The 20,737-nt window shown below is 48.3% G+C and overlaps 6 protein-coding genes across 6 annotated transcripts; 2 read left to right on the top strand and 4 right to left on the bottom strand.

Annotated features, from left to right (window-relative positions):
- Positions 1 to 389: 389 nt before the first annotated feature.
- BC939DRAFT_53784 (uncharacterized protein) lies at positions 390 to 1,161 on the bottom strand. The gene has a single exon (XM_051561732.1). The coding sequence runs from the start codon at positions 1,054 to 1,056 to the stop codon at positions 484 to 486; it is 573 nt and encodes a 190-aa protein (XP_051406391.1). The 5' UTR covers positions 1,057 to 1,161; the 3' UTR covers positions 390 to 483.
- Positions 1,162 to 9,629: 8,468 nt separating this feature from the next.
- On the bottom strand, positions 9,630 to 10,292 carry BC939DRAFT_388501 (uncharacterized protein; the record flags this gene model as incomplete). Its single annotated transcript, XM_051551867.1, has 1 exon — positions 9,630 to 10,292. A coding segment is annotated over one exon (663 nt), but the record flags the coding sequence as incomplete, so codon positions are not given.
- A 146-nt stretch (positions 10,293 to 10,438) lies between these two features.
- BC939DRAFT_482150 (uncharacterized protein) lies at positions 10,439 to 12,031 on the bottom strand (the record flags this gene model as incomplete). The annotated part of the gene is made up of 1 exon (XM_051559094.1): positions 10,439 to 12,031. The coding sequence occupies one exon, from the start codon at positions 12,029 to 12,031 to the stop codon at positions 10,439 to 10,441; it is 1,593 nt and encodes a 530-aa protein (XP_051406389.1).
- Positions 12,032 to 12,954: 923 nt separating this feature from the next.
- Positions 12,955 to 15,633, top strand: BC939DRAFT_469564 (mitochondrial carrier domain-containing protein). Its single transcript, XM_051558027.1, has 9 exons — positions 12,955 to 13,469; positions 13,792 to 13,839; positions 14,002 to 14,034; positions 14,117 to 14,208; positions 14,336 to 14,359; positions 14,504 to 14,515; positions 14,682 to 14,818; positions 14,923 to 15,257; positions 15,360 to 15,633. Exons 1-9 carry the CDS (start codon positions 13,421 to 13,423, stop codon positions 15,590 to 15,592), a joined length of 963 nt encoding a protein of 320 aa, XP_051406388.1. The 5' UTR covers positions 12,955 to 13,420; the 3' UTR covers positions 15,593 to 15,633.
- Positions 15,634 to 15,736: 103 nt separating this feature from the next.
- BC939DRAFT_482148 (uncharacterized protein) lies at positions 15,737 to 17,916 on the top strand (the record flags this gene model as incomplete). The annotated part of the gene is made up of 2 exons (XM_051559093.1): positions 15,737 to 16,054; positions 16,159 to 17,916. The coding sequence occupies 2 exons, from the start codon at positions 15,737 to 15,739 to the stop codon at positions 17,914 to 17,916; spliced, it is 2,076 nt and encodes a 691-aa protein (XP_051406387.1).
- Positions 17,917 to 17,985: 69 nt separating this feature from the next.
- BC939DRAFT_53725 (casein kinase substrate phosphoprotein PP28-domain-containing protein) lies at positions 17,986 to 19,374 on the bottom strand. Its single transcript, XM_051561731.1, has 5 exons — positions 19,170 to 19,374; positions 18,829 to 19,082; positions 18,503 to 18,645; positions 18,206 to 18,357; positions 17,986 to 18,104 (listed from the first exon to the last, which is right to left on the bottom strand). The coding sequence occupies exons 2-5, from the start codon at positions 19,012 to 19,014 to the stop codon at positions 18,055 to 18,057; spliced, it is 531 nt and encodes a 176-aa protein (XP_051406386.1). The 5' UTR covers positions 19,015 to 19,082; positions 19,170 to 19,374; the 3' UTR covers positions 17,986 to 18,054.
- Between the last annotated feature and the right edge of the window lie 1,363 nt (positions 19,375 to 20,737).

Below are 20,737 nucleotides of genomic sequence, written 5' to 3'. Positions count from 1 at the left end.
TGGCGTCTCCCGCGAGGCTCAGGACGGCGTATCGGACCCATTTGGTTGGGATAAGCTCGACAATAGCGAAATACTCTTCCTGGCTCTCGATGAAGTTAAGGGACGCGACAGCGTCGATAGCACCATCGTATGGACTCGGTTTTTGAGGTTTAAGGACCGTGGCAAGTGTACGGGCTGTATCGTTGGCAGTGGACTCGGAGGCGGAGGCGACGGCGGCGCGAAACGCGTTGGCAACAGCTTGTTGGGCTTCTTCTGAGATGTTCAGGGTGGAGAGTGTTCGAGAGAGTTGTTCCATGGTTTGACAGGCTGGATGAAAAAGCTTATGGTTCAATGGTTCAATGGTTCAGTGGTTTCGAGGGGTGGTTCGAGGTTTCCTTTGCTACCATGCAAATAGTCAAGAGTCGGAGGGGTTCTAGGGTGGAATCAGAGGTTTATTCGATGATTGATTGCTGTCTAATCCTACGTTTGAAGGGCTCTTATATACTAGACACAGTTGTGTTGGAATGCTCTAGAAACTAGGCGCAGCATGGTTATGACCATGACATCATTCTCGAATAAACAGTTGTACCTGTTGCAGAAGGACTGTGATCCGTCTGGAAGGACAATGGGGATAGGAGAAGACGATTGAAGAGGAATTGCATGTCGCTTGACAAAAGAAGAGCTGATCACGTTACCCTGAGCTCCACCATCGATGAGGATCCGAGCGGCATGGCCATTGACATTGCAGACGAATGTAAGAAGAGTTGTTTTGGCTTGTTCGACAGTAAAGGTTGATACTCCAATTCCCCTTTTTCGTAACCGACGGATTTTGGTCTTAGACATAGTGGGGGCGCAGTCCGATGGAAGAGGTGAGGGAGAGACAGCAGGCCCAGTAGCACAGGCAGGGGCAAGTAGAGGAGGAGACACAGACTCAGGCATAGACATAACAGGTAAGACAGACGTGGGGGCTAGAGAGGAGAAAGATATAGGTGGGTCCAGGTCCACTGTATCACTCAATCCAGCCCCCTCTTGAGGAGGAGGGACAGGGGAAGCGCATACAGCGGGCAAGGGCACCATCGTAGAAGGGGGAACCAGGGACAGAGGGTCAGCAGGTGTATCGGCAACGACAGAAGGGGGAGGAGCAAGGTCTTGGGGCACAGCAGATTTTTTATTTAAAAAGAAAATGAAAACTTATCTGAGGAAAGACGCTTACTCCCCTGGTCCAGAAGAACAGAGGAGGGAGCAGCAGCAACTAGGACCTGGACTTTCTCTAGTTGCTGCTGGCTTTTCCCGACTGGGTCTGGGAAGAAGCCTGTGCAGAAGAAGAGCTAGCGGCAACTTCGACGTTGTTGACCTGACGCGGCTGTTGCTGGCTTGGAAAAGTGCGACACTGGTTTGCCATATGACCAAGCTTGCGGCAGCGGAAGCAGCCCTTGTTGGCGATGAGGTAGGCCTTCTCTTCAGGGGTGAGCTTGGGAGGGCGAGAAGTGTTGTTGGTGTTGCCGAAGCCGTTGTTGCGGGACAGGTAATTGACCTGTGTGGTGAGGTTGTGGATGGCAACATGGAGATTGTCAATGTCCATGGCGTTAGGGTCGTGCTTGGGGGTGGGGGCGACGGTAGGGCCATTGGGGAAAAGGATGGAGTGGATCAAGGTAGCCTGGCTGATGGCAATCTCCAAGGTAGCACATTGACGAAGCTTGACTTCCTTGCTGGTATCTGGCTCAAGATTTTTAACAAACCAGTGCAGGGCCGTGCCTTTATCAAGGGTGGGAACACGGCGGAGCAATCGACGAAACTCATGAGTATAAAGCGCGACCGATCGTTTTCCTTGTTTAAGCGACTCGAGGGCCTCACGGGCAGCGGCGACGGCATTGGGAGGAGTGTGAAAGGTGAGAAAGTCGGTCTCAAACTCGTCCCAAGGAGTGCGGATAGTCAGGCCCGAAGAGCGCCACCAGGACTTGGCATCGTCGATCAGATTAAGTGCCGTGTACTGAACCCACTCGGCCAGACCAAGCTTGACAACGGTGAAGTACTCTTTTTGGTTGTCGATAAAGTTAATGCATGCATCTGCATCAATCGCACCGGAGTAGGGGGTAGGGCGCTGGGGTTTGAGGACTTGGGCCAGAGTACGGGCAAGGTCACGGCGATCAGCCTCCAGCTCGCGCTCGGTGGGCTCGGCCGGAGCAGGGGCGGGAGTGGGTACAGACGCAGAGATCTGTATAGCGTCGAAAAAGTTGCGTATGGCAATCTGGCGGTCGGTGGGAATGCCGTCAAGAAGGGAATCGAGTTGGTCAGACATAATGATAGTGTGAGTGAAAGAGACGGTGGAAAAAAATCAAACTTTAAAAAAAAAAAAAAAAGGATGAATCAAGAAAAGAAAAGAGAGGAAAAGCAGGGCAGAGGGGGGATTGATGTTATCTTTGCTACCATGTAATAGCAACAAAACGAAGGAAGGAACAAGTGCAGGAACAAGAGGACACGAGGTAGGAACACGAGAGGCAGGGGACAAGAGACAAGGGCTAGAACGGATGATCTTTATTATACAGAGAGATAGAGGTATTTATACTAATATACAGGGGGCGCAGTGGTGGAGGCGCGGTGATGGGGGCGTGGTTGAGGGCTAAGCAGAAGGTTAGCCTAGGATACTATCACATTAACACCTTTTAAAAAATCCTATAAATTGTGCTCTTCCCTTACGGTCTGCATCCTCACTCGCAACTAGAACAATACAACTGCACAGTTATCCACTACTCCCATCCTACGCCACATTCATCCCAAGTTTACATCAAACATGAAGCGGCTGCGAGAACAAACCGTACGCGATGCGATTATCCAACTTCGGCAAGGAAAATCTGTCCGCGAGGCCTCAAGATCCTTGCATATCTCTACTTTCTCCGTTTCCAAGATTCGTCAAAGGTACAAGGAGAACGTTCCATCCCCTAAATAGGGCGTCCTTCGAAGGTTTCGAAGAAGACCAAGACCTTACTTGCTCGTCATTTCGTCACAGGAAAAGCCGTAACCCTCCGCGACGGCCAGCGACTTATCCAATCGGTGCAAGGAGTGCAGGTTCATGTAGACAGTGTCCGGAACTACCTTAAACAGGAGGGCTTAAAAGCATACGTCCAGCCTAGGAAGCGTGATCTGACACCGGATCAAATCAGAGCACGCTACGAATTTACTAAGGCGCACTTGAAATGGACCGTGGACGACTGGAAGAATGTGATGTTCTCGGACGAAACTATAATCAGCAGGATTGGGTCCTTCGGCAGGAAATTCTATTACAAGAAGCCCAACAGGAAGGATATCCAACCTCACCAAGTGCAGAAAACAAAGCAGGGCGGAGGGGGCAAAATTATGGTCTGGGGTTGCATAACATTTTATGGCTTGGGCGATGCCTGCTGGATCCCAGGAAGTATGGATGCACAAACCTACCTCGATGTACTGAAGGACTATCTTTGCGCATCTCGGGATTGGTTTGGTATGGATCCAGCAAAATTCATTTTTCAGCAGGACAATGCCAAAGTGCATACAGCAGGTATAGTCGAAGACTTCCTTAGGAAATCCAAGATCGCAGTCATGGAATGGCCTGCGAATTCTCCGGACCTCAACCCGATCGAGCATCTATGGTCGCACCTCAAGTACCGACTTGATCAGTATCCAGAGGCACCAAGCTCTTTGGACGACCTCTGGGAGCGTGTTCAGGATATATGGACAACAATAGATATCAAATTCATTCACGAGCTATATGAGAGCATGCCCGAGCGCATGAAGAGGCTTCACGCAAATAAAGGAGGCCATATCGATTATTAATGGCAGAAAAGTAGCTAACAGAATCAGAGGGTGGTCATATTTCGAAAAAGTGTTAGAATGGGGTCAATATGTTCATGTCCTCAATTAGCCGGATAGAGTGCATCCATTGGCTCGTAACTTGGCAGGTAATCTTAACAAATATACGAGATTGATCGCGTGAAGCCTCGTAGCAGTAGGCGGTATTGATGTAAGTATCAAAGAAAAAAGGTCGAAATTATGAAAACATGATAACACTTTTTTCGTGGACTGTATCCTGTGGCCGGATCCCATACCACTCTTGCGTCAATGCAACACACTCCTCAAGGATCTCGACATACAACTCAGCATCCATTGTCCCATGGATTTGAGAGATGAAACCTGGCCCGTCATACGTCATGCAACCCCACATAAAAAGATGACCTCCTCCGTACTTGAGCGTCTCGTCAACGAGCCGGTCCTGGTCGCCGATTTTTGTGTTCTTCCAAACCCAGACCTTCCCATCGGACCCGTATCGGTTGATCCTGGTTTCATCTGTCCATAGAACCCGTTTCCAGTCATCGATAGTCCAATGCTTATACATGCGGACAAAATTCATACGTTCCCTGCGATGATTGGCGGTCAGTTTGGGGCGCTTGACCTTTCGCATTGCCGTCAGTCCCTCCTCCCTGAAGATCTCTCTGACCCTGTTGGTAGAGATGTTGATGCCCAGTTGCTCAGAGAGATGCTTCTGCGCATCAACGGCCGTTTTAAGATCGCCGTTTGTGATACGTCGTACGATTGCGCGTCGAGTGGTTGGGGATACCTGGCTTCGACGGCCGGCTTTGGCTGGAGGAATGCTCTGTTTGACTGTTTGCGCAATTTGGGACACTTTGGACTGAGAAACAGAGTGCTTCCGAGCAATCTGTCTTGTGGTCATACCGGACTTTAGGTTCTCGATGATGAGACCCTCAACGATGGAACTGAGCTTCTTCATTGCGTAGGAGAGAAAATGGTAGAAGGGGCTACAAGCTGTGAGAAACGGCGAGAATGCAGATGGTAAGGCGAGAAAAGTGTAAACGATTTAAATATTTTGGAATGAGAGGCCGGAAATTGAGTAAATGCAGCAGATAGACAAATACCTTGCGTTCTCCTTGGAATGATGTCAGAATGATTTCAAACTGCACCATACTGGTTAGACGTAGTAATGCTAACTTGGTAATGAAACATGGGTTCATACTACCCTCCACTATGAAACTGGGGAGCACCAATGATAAACTGAGAAAACATTTACTCAATTCCCGGAGTCAGTGTACGTTTGAGTTGGATGACTTGCAAAGGCGCAGTTTTGATGCAATTGGAAATCTGATTGCCCAAGCACCTGTTTTGTCATTCCCAAACTTCAAAGAACCTTTTAATGTCGCCACTGACGCCTCTAATGTGGGCATCGGTGCAGTCTTGTACCAGTTACCAAATGGAAAAAGCGACGAATCTAAAGTGAACTACGTTTCCTTTCAGGCACGCGCACTGCACAAGCACGAAAAGAACTATCCCGCTTATAAAAAGGAGCTCTTGGGGATTATATTTGCTCTCATGAGATTCCATCACTATTTGTGGGGTAGAAGGTTCACGCTGTACACTGATCACAGACCCTTGACATACATTCACGAACAGAAGGAGCTACCTCCGATCATTACGAATTGGAAGGAGACATTGCTCAATTATAATTTCGAATGTGTGTATCGTCCAGGGCTGTTGAACGTTATTCCAGATGCATTATCCCGAGCATTTCCAGATGAATTATGGACGCCTGTTGAGAGTGTAAACTCTAGAGGCAAGGAGCATCGTGTTGCAGCAGTGACTAGGTCAGGGCTACGAAAGGCCACTCTTTCGCCTACAGAAGAGGACGTCACTATTTCTTCGGTTGACTTAGCAGATCGTCTCTCGACAGTACCTATTGATCATGAAGCACCGTATACTCATGTTATGCAGACGAACGGCATGGACAGAACTACTGTTCTAGACGTCGAAGAACGCAAACAAATACTCAATCAAGTCCATGAATTTGGTCATCTCGGGGGTAATGCAATGGTTAAGGTCATTTATGAGCGGGGCTACACGTGGCCAAAGCTCAGGGAAGATTGTCTCAAATGGATTAGCCAATGTGGACCCTGTCAGCACTTTAATATTGCACGCAAAGGATATCATCCACTGAAAGCCATTCATGCAGAATTACCTGGAGAGCATGTAGCGATTGATCTAGCCACATTTGACGTTAGCAGGCAAGGCAACGTGTTCGCCTTGGTAATGGTTGACATCTGTACTAGATTCGTCTTTCTGGGACCATTGCCGAATAAGGAAGCCAAGACAGTTGCAGGCGTCTTCTTCAAATTATTTTGTACAATTGGTTTCCCAAAGATTATCCAAAGCGACAGTGGCACCGAATTCGTAAATGAAGTAGCCAAACTCATGTCGCAAAAGCTGCAGATTGATCACAGGTTATCCACACCATATCATCCTCGATCCAACGGTGTTGCTGAGAGATATGTTAGAGCCCTTAAAGAGAATATTCAGAAGCAACTTGAAGGTCGTCTTGATCTTTGGGATGCTTATCTTCCTTTGACCCAACTCCAATTAAACGAGCGTGCGGCGAGTCTCCACAAGTCTACGCCGTTCTCATTATTCTTCGGACGCTCCTTTGCAGGGCTAACTGATTTTACGTCAGCAGAATCACATCTTATGGCAGAAGAAGAACTTGAGAAACGCTTGGAATACCTTACGGAACTAGTCTTTCCGGCAGTGTCAGAAGCCAGTGCAGAAACATAGCGCAAAATGATTGATAAGTTCAATCGTACACATCACATTCTGGGGTTCCCTCCTGGCTGTTATGTCATGGCCAGAGAGCAACTCCAGGAAGGCAAGCTTGCACCAAAGTACCAAGGCCCTTACAAGGTCATGGAACGTATAGAGAATGGAGCTTATACCTTGTTGGATGCCACGAATCAGAAACTAGAACGCAACTACGCCCCTGTCCAACTCAAACTTGTCACGCAGGACCTAGATGGTCGCAATGATGAGTCGTACGAAGTCGAAGCCATTCTTGGCCACGAACTCACGGCAGAGGGGGTGAGGTACACTGTCAAGTGGAAAGGATACGACTCTTCTCACAACTCGCAACTAGAGTATGACAATTTTGATTCAGATCTGATCATCAGACGGTACTGGAAGCGTTTGAACCAACAGAACCCTCATGTCATTGCAAAGCAAGCAGAGAAGGAAAAGAGAGTTCAGAGAAAAACGCTACGACAACAGATGGCACAGCAAAAACCAATCTCAAAAGATGCGAGTAAGGGAAAAAGAGGAAAGAAAAACTCCTCTCCCAGGAAGAAAGCAAAGTAGTGAGCATGACAACGCTTACTGAGGGCTTTCAAGCTCTGAGTCTTCTCCAGAAGAGAGAAGAAAATTCAGGGTATGATCAAAAGGGGTTTTGTACATTTTTCCCCACATTCATTATTTAAGGTTGCAACGCACAGACGTTGACGCACCAGCGAGTTTTACCTTTTTCTCTCGCAACTAAATCATCCAACTGAGGTTTTTCTCGTTTTCCTCAGACGAACTACTAGGAGGTTTACCTTTTCCTCCATTACGTTTCATATCACAGAGGTTTTTACTATCATTTTCCTCACACATCGATGACTAACCCCATCTCAACAGTAGTTTTGAGGGATCAAAACTTGGGGGAAGTTGTTCCGTCCAGACCCCAAATTGGGACTGTACTGGGAGTGAACCTTCATATTCAGGCCACTTCCATTTTTATTCATGAGACTATTAAGCTATCTAATACTCCAAGCCCCAGATCGGGGCTATAAAAACCCCTACCGGGAGCATAATAAACAACAACGCTCTTTTGTCTCCTTGACTCACACTGAAATACATAAAACATCACAGCTGTCTTGCACTTTCCACAAAGGACCTGTCTCCTCATTAGTCGCTTGTCGGGATCGGAAAGAATAGGTGGGCGACCTGGGGCATTACGGACTAGGCCTGGCAAATGTTTCGAACATAGACGTGAAACAGTGGCCACGCTGACTGGAACATTTTTGGCGATTTTCTTGATCGAGAGGCCATCCCTGAGGAGGGATAGGACCATGCGTTGGGTTTGGGAATCCGTTTTTTCATGGGTTGAATGCAGAGTGGTTGAAATGGTAATATGTGCCGCTTCGGGCCTGGGCGCTACACCACTTTTATAGTTTTCAGGAATCTTTCAACGGCATAAACATTCTGACACCTGTCTTACCCGGAATATTCTAGAGATTACATCAATGAGGTTGCCGTACTCAAGCATTTCTTTCTTCACCAGAATAGTCACAACAGCATTGCGACCTTCAGCGATAGGAAGTACAGTGCCACGGCTATAATATTCAGCTAAGGAGTAAGATAATAGAATGTTAAACAAAAAGGCAAAAACATGAAAATGTTGTAACCTTTCCTCAAAGTACTGTAGCAGCGGATGTTCCGTGTATTGTATTTTAGTTTAGCGACTGAGGCAGCTATGCGTGGTCACCCAAACCTTAGAAGAGAGAAGTAGGGGCTGCACAGCGCTAAAGTCGGATTGACACACCTGAGCTCACATCGATCGGCTGTGTCTATGTGAGTGTATACGGGGGTGCTGGAGCGCTGCAGAAATTAAGCTCTGCGGAGAGCAATCGAGGACGCGTCCCTAACATCTTTTGACTCTGAACACTGCCGCATATTAATGGAAAAAGCGGATAGTTTTCTTCTTTCACCGATAAAAGATGGAGACCATAAAGCAGATGTAATAAGCTGAGAGGAATGCCCTGTATTTCTTTTCGCGTTTGCGGAAGGTCATGTATAAAGTGACTTAAAGGGCAGCCCAGTAAGTTTATGGATCATACTAGCGTGGTCGTCTTTCTGCACCGTCGAAGCCGGGGGTTGTATGAGCCAGCGCCTTAGGCAGAGGAGATGTTCTCTACCCTCGCTTCTTCGTTCTCTTTCGCTCTGCTTCGTTCTCTTTCGCTCTCCTTTCGTATTCATACTAGCAGATAGCACACGCACAACCTAGCTACGCGCCTCTCCATATGAATGTCGCTTTAATGAGCGAGGAGAGAGTAGTCCTTTCTTTTGTAGGAGAGAACTAGAAAAAACCCCTTCAATCGAAGCGCTGGTAATTACAAAATGGGACATGAAGCGCACACATTCCGACCTAACGGCTGATCTACAGTGTCATTCCTCATGTGTGAAGAGATCTAGTGCTATGCGACATTGAATAAAAAAAAGAATTCATATAAAATAAGCATAGATGTAACCCTCGCGCATCTCTTTCAACTGAACAAATGGGCGATTCAGCATTGTATATACACTCCATCTATATTTTTAATGATCTTTTTTTATTTTTTTAAATATTAGAGAACCTATGGCTATGAGAAAGGATAATCAACTGACTTGGGTTTTAGTCGGATTGAAAACCGGGCCTTGGATGCGGATTATGATGGTGGTGCGGACGTCAAAGGACGAGCTGTTGACGGCCTGGCACTCGCATCTGCGCTCGTAGCAGCCCCAGAATCAGTGGATCCACCTCGACGCGAAGATCCTATCCTCCTCCGCATTCCTCGTATACGTACTGAACTGCTACCTGATGACAAATCCATGCTGGTATTTGCAGAACGCAGGGGTATGGATGCTGTCACCGCTGGCCCGGATATAGACGACGCGCGCAGTTGATTAAACAGTGGCAATAGAGACGAAGAGGTCGATCTTTGTGCGGAGGTCGTCTCTGACCTGGCATATCTCCTTATGCCCCCCTTATTAGATTCCGTGAATGAAGGTGGCAAGGTTGTCCTTGTTGGTTTTGCAGGCGGTACTGATGGTGCGGTTATCGGTCGTGGTCCAAACAGCAGCCTGACCCTCTCCGTGTTTGTATTCCAGTGTGGGGTGCAAAGGGTGTATTCGAGAGGTATGAGTCTGTCGTTCTTCTCGATCATCCTGCCACGCTTGAACGATGATTCAAAATAGGGTCCATGACAGAAACTGCAGCGCTGGGCCGTCCTGAGGTGGGCCCGTAAGTGGAAGGGAACTACCCTAGGGACACCCATGTTGTGCCGCACGACCACTCTTGCAGCCAGTTCCAGCAGCGTCGGCGGCGAATGCAAAGGCGAGTGCACAAATTCAAGCAGAAGCGGACAACGATCTAGGCGAAGTTGTGTCAGATACTGGAGCTGACTAATGTCAGCGGGGAGAACCGAGATCGGATTATCTCTCAGATCCAAATGGACCAGACCCTTGATGTTTCCGATTTCAGCAGGGATCCGGCTTAGACGATTGCTGTTGAGGTAGAGCGACTTCATTTTGGTGAGCTTCCCAATGTTTGTAGGGAGGCTCTCGAGAAAGTTGAAGGACAGCTTGAGATCGACAAGTCGCGTGAGCTGTTGGATCGAGTCCGGCAACGAGGTGAGGCTGTTCTTGGACAGGTCGAGGAGTGTCAAGTTCCATAGGCGCCCAATCTCTGTGGGGATACTACACAGATCATTGCAGCAACTGGATTCGCAGGTATATGAAGTCAAGCTGAGTGAGTTAAATACTCGTGTAGAGTTTTCTCCCTCTTGCTCACCAGAAAATAAAAAAGCAAAAAAAAAACCAGCAACATGCAGGCATGCATGCAAAGGTTTTTCATAGCTTACATTCGAAGACAAGTTGTCGAGGACAGGAGACGAATGTTGGACGACAGCCTGACGATGCCATGGGAACAAAGTCCAATATTTGTAAAGCTTGACAGTTCAGAGAACGATATAGGACTGAGATGGGCTACATCTTCGTCCGTCGCCATCAGCATCGAGTAATTCGAAAGAGAACAGCTGGCTGAACCGAGCTTTGCCGTCGAGTGGTCGATATTAAAGGTTTCGATGCCCTTGCCCCTGCCTGACCTTCTGGTTTGTGCATAGTCGCTCTCACCCTCCTCATCAGCTTCATAGTCAAGACTTTCATCAGGATCTCCTTTATACGGCCTAAAGTGGCGTTGGTGCTCTTCAAAGAAGCCCTGCGGAATGTGGACCATTCCCTCGAAACCATCATCCTGGCCCTGCCACAGTACGGTTCCTTTGCCGTACGGAAATGAATCTCTGTCGGTTGTGTGTCGCCTCGTCGTTGCTTGAAGCCAGTGCTGATACGGAGAGGAGTAAGATGTTGGCTCTGTGTTGAAGAAATTGAATGACATGTCCTCTTGCTTGTCGTCGTCTGATAGATCCATGATGCCCAACGCAGATATGATATTTATTTTTTTCCTGTCACTTTTGTTAATGTAGTCTTTTTTGAGGTTGTCTTCGTCTATTTCCTCATCCGAGTCTATCAGATCCTGTTGTAATGAACTGAAAGAGTAATTTTGGAGATGTCGAGTCGGTTGAATGCCCGGACGCTCTATCGGCTCAGAAGCTTTTGATTCACCCCTGGCCTTTTGCTCAGGATTGGAGAGTTGCAATGGAGTTGATAAGGATAATGCAGTGGTGGCAACAGTGGCGGTAGTTGCAGCAATGGTGGTGTTCGTGGTGTATGGTGGACATTCAATGGAGAGATCGGCACAGGCGGTATCGAGTATTTCCAAGGATGGGTCTATCCCTATAGCGATAGCGACAGAGGGCGACACCAGCGAGCCCGCCCTTGTATGTGAATAGGGGTCTATAACGGTTTCAAGGTTAGTCGGGACCGCATTCGCGATCTGGTTCGATATGGATTTCAGGGTCGTGGAGTGAGAGTGGCAAAGACCGCTTTCGTGTCCAGAGTCTGTGCCCTGGTAGGCATCTGCTCTGGTTCCTGAGCCAGATGCGGTAGTGTGAACATTCAAGTTATTGCTGAGGTAATATCCTTCCTGATCCTCCTGACCAACCGCATGCCATTGCAACTTGAGTTCAGGACCCTGGTTTAGGATCGAGCACAGCGACAGGATCTCATCATTATTAGAATCCGTATCGTCCGTGCTCGAGTGAGAAATCAATGAGGGTGCCGCTGTGGACGGTGCGATTCCAAGTCCTGTGTACGGTGGTATTGATCCTGGGTTGACCCTTTCGTCCATCAAGCGTGGGCGATGCGTTGACAGAGGTGTGACGGAGGTCGAGTCGGCGTTCCTGATGAGCAAGAGGCGATGGGCTAGTCGCTGTTGGCTGGAGGTTAAGGATGAGGGGGTAGAGGTTGAGGCCGTACAGGCGTGACCTTCGTTGCGGGCATAGGTGTAAGCGAAGGGTAGTTTTGCATGTTCGCGCGATACTGCTGCACCCATGGTTGTATAGAGTCAATGTTGCTGTTATGTGGTGATGTGTGGAAGAATAAACGTGCCAAAAAATAAAAATACAAATAAAAAAGCAGAAGTGAACTCACTCGAAATACATAAAAAAAAAAGGGGGTGAGGATGAGGAGGGACTGTTACAAAAGAAACCTGACAAGATGAGAAAACGGTAAATAGAGAGAAAAGAGGTTGCGGCCATGGGGGGGGGGGGGGGGTTTTCAATTGAATACGACGGGCAGGATCAGGGTTAGGAAACGGTTTTGGAGGGAAGGGAGAGTGTACCGCAGTGGGTGAGGAGGGTCAATCAAAGCCAAGTGTCATTACTGTCCGTGCTCCTGACGCTCTTCTTACAACGGGGCCAAGCATGTTCTCTCTGCTGTCATTTGGCGTATCTAATCCAGTCAAGGGGACGGAGACGGAGGCGGAGACGAAGGAAAAGGAAGGGGAAAAGAGCCAGGGATGGCCATTGCAGTCGGGTCCAATGACCCGAGTGTATTGTAACCGCATAAATAAATCCCTTTGTGAGCAGGAGAGGGAGAGCCGAAAGGGATGTGGTGGCGTAGAGCTGCTTCCGTTGCAATTGATGGCTGGTAAAGAGGGTGTATATTGTAATACAGAAATGGCAGTTGCACAGCCTCCATCGCTGTCCATCCAATGACGAGGATGGAGGAGAGTGCGAAGAACAGTCCGTGGTTGAACACTTTCCCAATTCTTTCGGTCTGGCTTACAAAGACATCTCTCACAGGAAGCAGCATGCAGTCATGGCAGCAGCAAGGAAAAGGCCACTCAATTGGGCGCAATGGCATGGTGTGTGGCGGCTGTTTTTGGTGGCAACCATTTCTTTAAGGGCATCCTCTGCCTGCCTGTATATCCTGAGGACATGCACTCTCTTGTATGAGTAAGGTTGTACCTTCGAACCTTATGCTGTGGGAAGAAAATGGCCCACCTGCCAAATCGAGACATGTTCCTGTTACATGTACTTCCCTCCCTCCCTCTCTGGGCATGCGTGTGCGTGTGTGTGTGTGTGGGGTTATGGGTTACTGTTCCCACTCTTCTCTCTCATTCGCTCATCTGCTCGCTGTCGATTCATTGCACTCATCAGATCTGACTCCTCCTCTTGCACTGATCTCTTTCCTTCCCACTTTCTCTTTCTCTTCCTCTCCTTCTCTCACACCCCATTCTTTACTTACCCTACGCGCCCCTTCCCTCTCCACTCCCGCCCTTCTCCATCTCCATCTTCACCTTCTCTTCCCTATAGTTCAACCCTGCCCTACCCACAAGACCATCTGATCCTCGTATCCTCCCCGTCTACTACTTCTTCCGCACACCTATTAGTCAATTGCACCCCCAAAGCCCATTTTTTAACTCCGCACTGCTTTGCTTATGCTTGATTGCGACGAAAGCGTTGCCCTCGTACACGTACAGGACGAACGTAAGAACGCAGTAGCATGCTCATGTCCATTCGCTTGCTTGATCCTTGCATTCTCTTCCTTCAGTTGGTTCAAAGACGGAGTGGTATCCCATGGAGTTTGTGCCTGGGTGGAAGAAAAAAATACAGAAAGTGACCTGGACAATGGGAAGCCAGAGCTCACAAAGGAAATGTGATACATTCCTTGAATGGTTGCTGCTGACTGGACACCTGACTCATCTCTTCTGGATATGCTCCTCACGAAGGGTTGCTAAGCATTCAACAGGAACTCGCTTTGCTAACTGTCTCTATCCCCTTGCTCTTCGACTCTTCTTTTCTTTAATAGCAGCTGGAAGCGACTGGACATCCAATTTTGTTGCAGGGACAATAGGAGGTAAGGCGTTCAGGACAGAAATCTTCAATGACTCTCTATACTACGCTAAAGTTACTCGACGCCCAAACCGACCTAAAGAAAAGGCAGGGAGGGATCATGCAGGCGACCTATAACTCTAACCCTTGCACTCTATACCTGCCCTCATCATCAACTGATCTGCAGGCGTCGCAGGATTGTGTGTCGGTCATCCATGGGGTAAGCCTTGAGATCGCATTCTTCATGTTTCAATACCATGGGAGTCCAAAAGTGCTGACAGGATTCTGCTGCTGTTCATTAGATACCGTCAAGGTTCGACTGCAGTCCAAAGAGCTGGCCAGCAGATATTCAGGGACATGGAACTGCTTCACGACGATATTGAAGCAGGAGAAGGTAGCAATCAATCCTGATTTTCGCAAATACATGTACAAAGGCGCGCACATCGGTGTGTCGTATGACTGTGCCAGCAAAGAGGGCATTCCATTCATCCGAATGTCTGCGTATCTTTTCCGCTACTTAGGTGAAGGGTCTTTACAAGGGCATGGTAAGTCTTTGGCATACTACAGGTTTGCCAAACGACAGAGGTCCCTATGTTCGTTGATCTCGTAGTGCTCGTCCCATCATAAGGACTTCAGGCTGACCTTGATCCACTTCCCTCTGTTTTGTCCGTGTCGCTGTCTGCTCTTAGGCTTCCCCAATGGTAAGTTAGGAGCAGCTGACTGCTCGCTTTTGATTGCATATGTTTGACTGCTGAATAGGCGGAGTCTTTGCTTATGCTTGTGCTGGTGCTGGTACTAGTAACCGTGGTTTCCTAACTGCAATTGCTCTGACACTTCCTTTTATTTGCATTTGGTACGATTGCTTAGGTCGGAGTTGCATTGGTGAATGCGCTGCTGTTCGGCGTGTATGGATTCTTTATGGATATCCAGATGGCAAATCCAGCTGACGATCCAACGCTATTACAGATCTTCATCGCCGGCACAGGATCAGGCGTTGTCAACAGGTAAGCACTTGTTGTAGTTGTTCTGGCGACCTCTGAGGAACTGTTTCTGCTTTCTTCATCACTACTAATGACCACCACCACTTTATCTCTTCAATACTCCACAGCTTTATCAGTTGCCCCATGGAGTTGTCTAAGATTCGTTTGCAGAACCAGGACCAGGGAGCCAATACAAAAGGAAAAATCAGCAGCACTTTCTACAAAGGACCCATGGATTGCTTCCGACAGACATTTCGTCAGGGTGGTCTCCGTGCGTGCTACCGTGGATTGTGGGCTACGATCCTGCGCGAGACCTCATATGGACCTTACTTTTTGAGCTACGAGATCTTTTGCAGGGCACTCACACCCGAGGGTCAGAGGACCCAGGATCTATCCAGTGGCAGACTCGTGGTCGCAGGAGGGTTCGCAGGCATTGCAGGCTGGCTTAGTACATATCCCACAGGTAACGAGCGTGCATTTTGATATACTTCGATAAATCTTTTCGCTGATTTGCGCCTTACTGAAAAAACACGTCTATTTTTTTTTATATATCTGGCTGTGGTAGATATGATCAAGACTAGAATGCAAGCACAACATGAATCTACACCCAAGGCACAGCAGTTCAAGGGAGTCTGGGATTGCACGAAACATCTGTACAGAGAGGAGGGCTTCCGTGTATTCTTCAGAGGCGTCAATGCGACGGTCATTCGTGCGTTTCCCTGCAACGCGGCGACGTTCTTGGTGTACTCCTTGGCTATGCGGGCCCTAATGCCAACTCCAAGCGAGGCACTTGCATAAATTACTGGAACTTTCAATAAAATAAAATAAAATCAAATGTGCTTGTCTGTCCCCAATAGCAGTCATCACTGAACTTTGTGGGAAGGCACTGTAGCGATCGCTTTGCTTGAACTTGCATCTGTTCACCCATTACATTTTGTCTCCATGGCTACTCGAGTTCCCATTCAACAGGACAGGACCCTGCTCAACCCAAAGTTCGAAGGATACAAACTGTCCTTTCTGGAAGAATCGCGCCAGCACTTTGTCCCCGTCGGCACCCCGGGACCAGGCGTCGTGGTCCCTAAGCTGTCCTCCTCCACCAAACTATCATACCGGCAGATCCAGTCCAGGATTCGCCATAACCACCTTCATCCCGGATGGAACTCCTTCAAACCAGCCAATGGTGACAGCAACCGTATCCGCGACGGCATCCTCTTTGCGATCGATGGGGATTTCATGTTGATCGCGCTTCAGTATGACAAGGTAAGGGCCATGATCACACCTCGCGTTCTCTCTATAGATCGACCCTGCGTAATAGCAGTAAGCGAGTGCTAACGGTCTTTTTTGAATCCGGTTATGCGTCGCAGGCAGCTCATCGACTCCGAAGCAAAAAGCTCCTCCAGATACCTCCACCTGCAGCACCACTCAATTTTTATCTCGAGTTCCCTTCGGTGAAACCCATTTCGCCTGATTACATGCTGGTTTCTGATGGCGCGTCGACCCTCTATTTGGTCCGATTCGTATTCGCCAACAAAGAGTACGAGGCAAAAATTGAGGCTTTCACTACGTTTCTGCCAGAGGGACCGTCAGCAACAGACGACGAGATCGCTCCATGCGGACTACTCGAGGCAAAAGCGTTCCCGATCACCAAGGACGATGGTGCACAGGCAATGGAAGTCCGATTCATTGTATGCTATGCTACCAAGAGCACATTTTATTCGTCAGAGCCCTCGCCGCATCATAAATCGGATCAGAAGACAGTGTTTATCGTCAATCTGTGCAGTTTCGTCTGGGATCGTCCATTCTCAGGATCGGCAGATCCGGTGGATACGGACATGGAATTAGATGCGGAGGGATCCACGGAAGCGAATCAGGGTGAGTTCGTGTCAGTGCCTTCAAGGACTATTCATTCTATCAGAGGAACCGAGGTCCCATTCTATTGCGCATTGGACCCCTCGAACGAAGGATATGTGATCGGCAGTAACACAACATATAAGCCAACAAAGGAGCCTGTGGTCGCTCAGAGAACAAACTATCTGGAGCCCGGATCTGAAGCGATGGAGCTGGACGGTACCGATGTTGGCATAGCGCCACGCTCAGAGCCGCCATATATCTGGACCCAGTCGGATAGCGAAGTCACTATCTGCTTTAGTCTTCCTAGAGGCACCACCAAACACGCGGTCCACTGCAAGTTTTCTCGTCAAGGACTTGAGCTCCAGGTCAATCTCTCGCAACCGACTAATCAGGCCGTCAGGTTGCCTAATCTCGACAACATGCCTTTGTTCGATGAGGTCCTGCCGGAGGATTGTATTTGGATATTGGAACCCGAGACTGGGGTTCTTACATTGAATATGGAAAAGAAGCACGCCAGGACGAGGTGGACTCAGGTCTTTGCAGAGGGCATGGACACCAATCCGGTTGAAGAAACGCTCGATCCATCTGTGTTTGCGGAATATAGAAGCGCGCTGGAAAAGTACACTTCAGACCAGGCGAATGCGGGGCCAGGACGAGGATCGACCGTGCAGCCCTCGCTTGGTCAGGATTCACCGGAGGACATTGATGAGGAGGGTGAGGAGATCAAGTTTTCTTGGGTCCAGGCAGAAGATGGAGCGGATATTGTACGGGCAACGACTATTGGAAGTGGACACGATTGGATCGGACAGGCATTCCCGAGTTTTGAATACAACCAGGGCGATGAGCAACCGTTCCGGATGCCGACGGTGTGTTTGAAACATGATGTCGATGGCCTGGTCTATGCGATCCAACATTTGCCAGGATCAATGCCGATCATGTCCTCTATCCAGCAGACGGGCGGGATCATGAAGTTTGTACATGTGAGCACGTTTGATGCGCTGGCGTTTGTGCAGGCGTCCAAGAGGGAGAGACGGTTTGTGATGCATGATCCGCATGGTCGGTTCGCGGTGATTGTGGAGTCGAGTCGAAACGTGTACATATACTGGCATAGTGCAGACACGAAACTGAAGCAGGAGCGGCAGACGGTTGTGGATGTATCGAAGGGCCAGGTTGTGGATATTATTGGATGTCAGCTTATTGCAGAGGGAGTGCTCGTTATTTTGATGGAGGGCAGACATGGAGCCCTGGTACTGGAGCTGAACCAGTCCTAGGAGAGAGAGATGGGGTGACATGTAGTAACAGCTTCTTGAAATAAAAAAAATAAAATAAAGTTTTTATTGTTACCATCATACTGATGATCCGGACGTTACCCATGCTCGCATGTACGTCGTTGACGTGTTTTGTTGGTCTCATAGTCCAAGTGAGGTTCTCATCCTTGCAGCTGCAGCGTCTTCCTTGGCTAAGGTTAGGAAAAAACAAAGACGGAGCAGTGTCAGTGTAGTGTAGTGTTTGTGTTGTTCGGGGGGATATATATTTGTAAATATGTATAAAAATGTATACCTTTTGCTTCTGCAAGGCGTTGAGCAGCAGCCTCCTCGCGCTGTTTTCGAATGATGGCCAAGCGGGCCATGTCCGCCTTTGCCTGATCTGTCTTGCCCTCCTGATGTAGTTTCCAGTACCTCTGTTTTGCAGCCTCTCTTTCTGCGGCCTCTCTAGAGCAATTGCATTTTTCATTCACTACTGTTAGTCATTGTCAGTGTGGTAAATGAAAAAAAAAAAAAAAAAAAAAAAAAATGTAGCAACAGCACACGATTCTCTTGTGTACAAGATATCGTGTCGGGTCCCGTCCTGAGGTACCTTTCTTTGCGGGACATCTCAATGGGAATGCTCATGTCAAGGGTCCTGTGGTTTTGTCTCCTGTCGTTGAAGAGGGTGTTGCTCGAGAGGCGGTTCGGGTTATTGATCTCGATGCCAGGAACGGGGGTTGACGATTGTTTGGCCTGTGCGCGTTATTGTTGTTGTTGTTGTACATGTTGGGTACAATGAATAGGAATATATGCGTGCGTGAGAATAATGTTGTATGTAAACAGAAAGCTCTGAAAAAAAAGGAGCGCGATGCAAGGTGACTCCTTCCATTCCATGTCTATGACACACCCATACTTTCAAAGAACTTAATGACTTACAGCGTCCACTTTGTTCTGTCCGTTTTCCCCGCGTGCACGCTCCATCGCGGACCCGGACTTGGACTCGGACTCGGACTCGGACTCAGAATCGGAATCAGATTTCGAATCTGCAGGGTGGTTGTTGAGGGTACTGGGTTCAGGTTCATGTTCGGACTCGGATTCGGACTGCGAGAGAGATGGATCCATGAGTGCTTCTTGACGTTCATGGTTCTGCGGAAAGGAAGGGAAAGAAGGGGGAAGGATGCGTTGTACGACTGTATGCTGGATAGATACACAGTTCTGATCCTGGTGCAACTCTCTTCGCTATGTTGTTCATAGGAGCGGTTCTTGGAATGACTTACCAGATTCGGTCGTGTGGTGTGTACAGCCTCGATACGACGACTGAAGGTCCTACCGCCTCCACGCTGTGGTTTTTTGAATTTTCCTCTAGCCATGGTCGAGCGTTTTGAGGGAGGAGAATGAGGGATGGAGAGAAAAAGAGAGGGAAGCAGGAATTGAGAGATGTGGAGGACGAGGTTCAGAAAAGAAAAGGGAAATGAAAAAAAGATAGCGAGAGGAATTTATTGAGGGTTCTGCTTCGCCGAAAATAAGGTAGTGAGTGAGTGCTCTCTGAAGATGACCCATTGTGATTGCAAGGGCTTGAAAACAGCGGGCTTCATATTTGAATTTAGGATGAGTCGCATTACATTCCAGATGCATGTTTGTATATCTTTTTTCCGACAGTTTGAGCGGCTATAGATCCCCCCCTCCCCCCTCCTCCTTTTTTTCTTATTGTTTTATTTATTGTCAGTGATTCGATAATGAATGCATTATTGGATGCGAGCATGGGAGAGCCATATGCGCAACTCATCACTGCAGCTGTACTTGAAGAGCGGTGTCGTAGGAAGCAGCGCGTAACATACATAACACGCGTCCAGGTTTCTCTTCGCGTATTGTTCTCAGCTTATCATGGACCGTATCTGAGACCAAGATCGCCATTGGCTTCATGCTTCTTAATGGAGGGTTTTATACAAGGCTTCATTTCTAAGTCAAAGTGCGGATGCAAATGAAGGAAGGAACTCGTAGATTAAGTAGGTCAAGCACTGATGATGTGCGTCAGGTCAGGCCATGGGGACATAAAAGGATAAGCCCTACAGGTGTGCACATGGAAGGTGGCAGAGGAATGCCCTGTTTAGGTAGATGGATGATGATCCCTTTTTTAGACCATGTCGGTCATGACCCCCCGTTATCCTTTGCGCATGTGTACATGGGACACAATGCTCACCCTTCGATGTCTGCAAGGCCGAGGGCTTTCGAGGTGAGCAGCAGGGAGAAGATGTCCAGCGATTTGGGCGCAGAATGTCGTGGTCCAGAGGTTGCTTCCATATTTGTGCGAGTATGATGCTATGAATACAATGGATGCTATGAATACTACGGATGCTATGGATATTAGCCTGTCTTGGATTTGCTCCGCTTTATTTTGTTCTATTTGGTCTGATTTGTTGGAGTGTTGTTGTGCCTGAACCGGTGAACCTGTAGCCTGAAGCCTGAAGCCTGTAATCTGTAACCTGTGTGCTTGTGTGCCTGTGCCTGTTTGCCTATGCCTGTGTTAAACTAGGTGCATGTCTACTGCTCTCCTTGTCTTTTCTTTTCCCTTTCCTCTTTCCGTCCTCCGTTACCTTTACTTCCTCGCCATAAAACAAAGCTACAAGACCGTTTTTTCTTTATTTCATCGCCAGGAGTCCTTGCAACCACATACACTCTTTGATACACCCAACCAAGAGCGCCTCTTCAGCTTGTCCCTTGTCCCTTGAAGTAGCCGTTTTTATCTCCCAAACCTTGACATTCACTTTGGATCCCTCTCCGCCATCGCCCCAGCTATTTCATCAGTCCATCCCCCCCTTTCTCCCTCTTTCTCTCTCTCCCTTTC

The sequence above is a fragment of the Gamsiella multidivaricata genome (assembly GCF_025024155.1).
Source record: "Gamsiella multidivaricata strain RSA 2152 chromosome Unknown BC939scaffold_131, whole genome shotgun sequence".
Classification (NCBI taxonomy): domain Eukaryota; kingdom Fungi; phylum Mortierellomycota; class Mortierellomycetes; order Mortierellales; family Mortierellaceae; genus Gamsiella; species Gamsiella multidivaricata.
The sequence above is the reverse complement of the archived record's forward strand: the minus strand, read 5'-3'. Positions and strand labels throughout refer to the sequence as shown.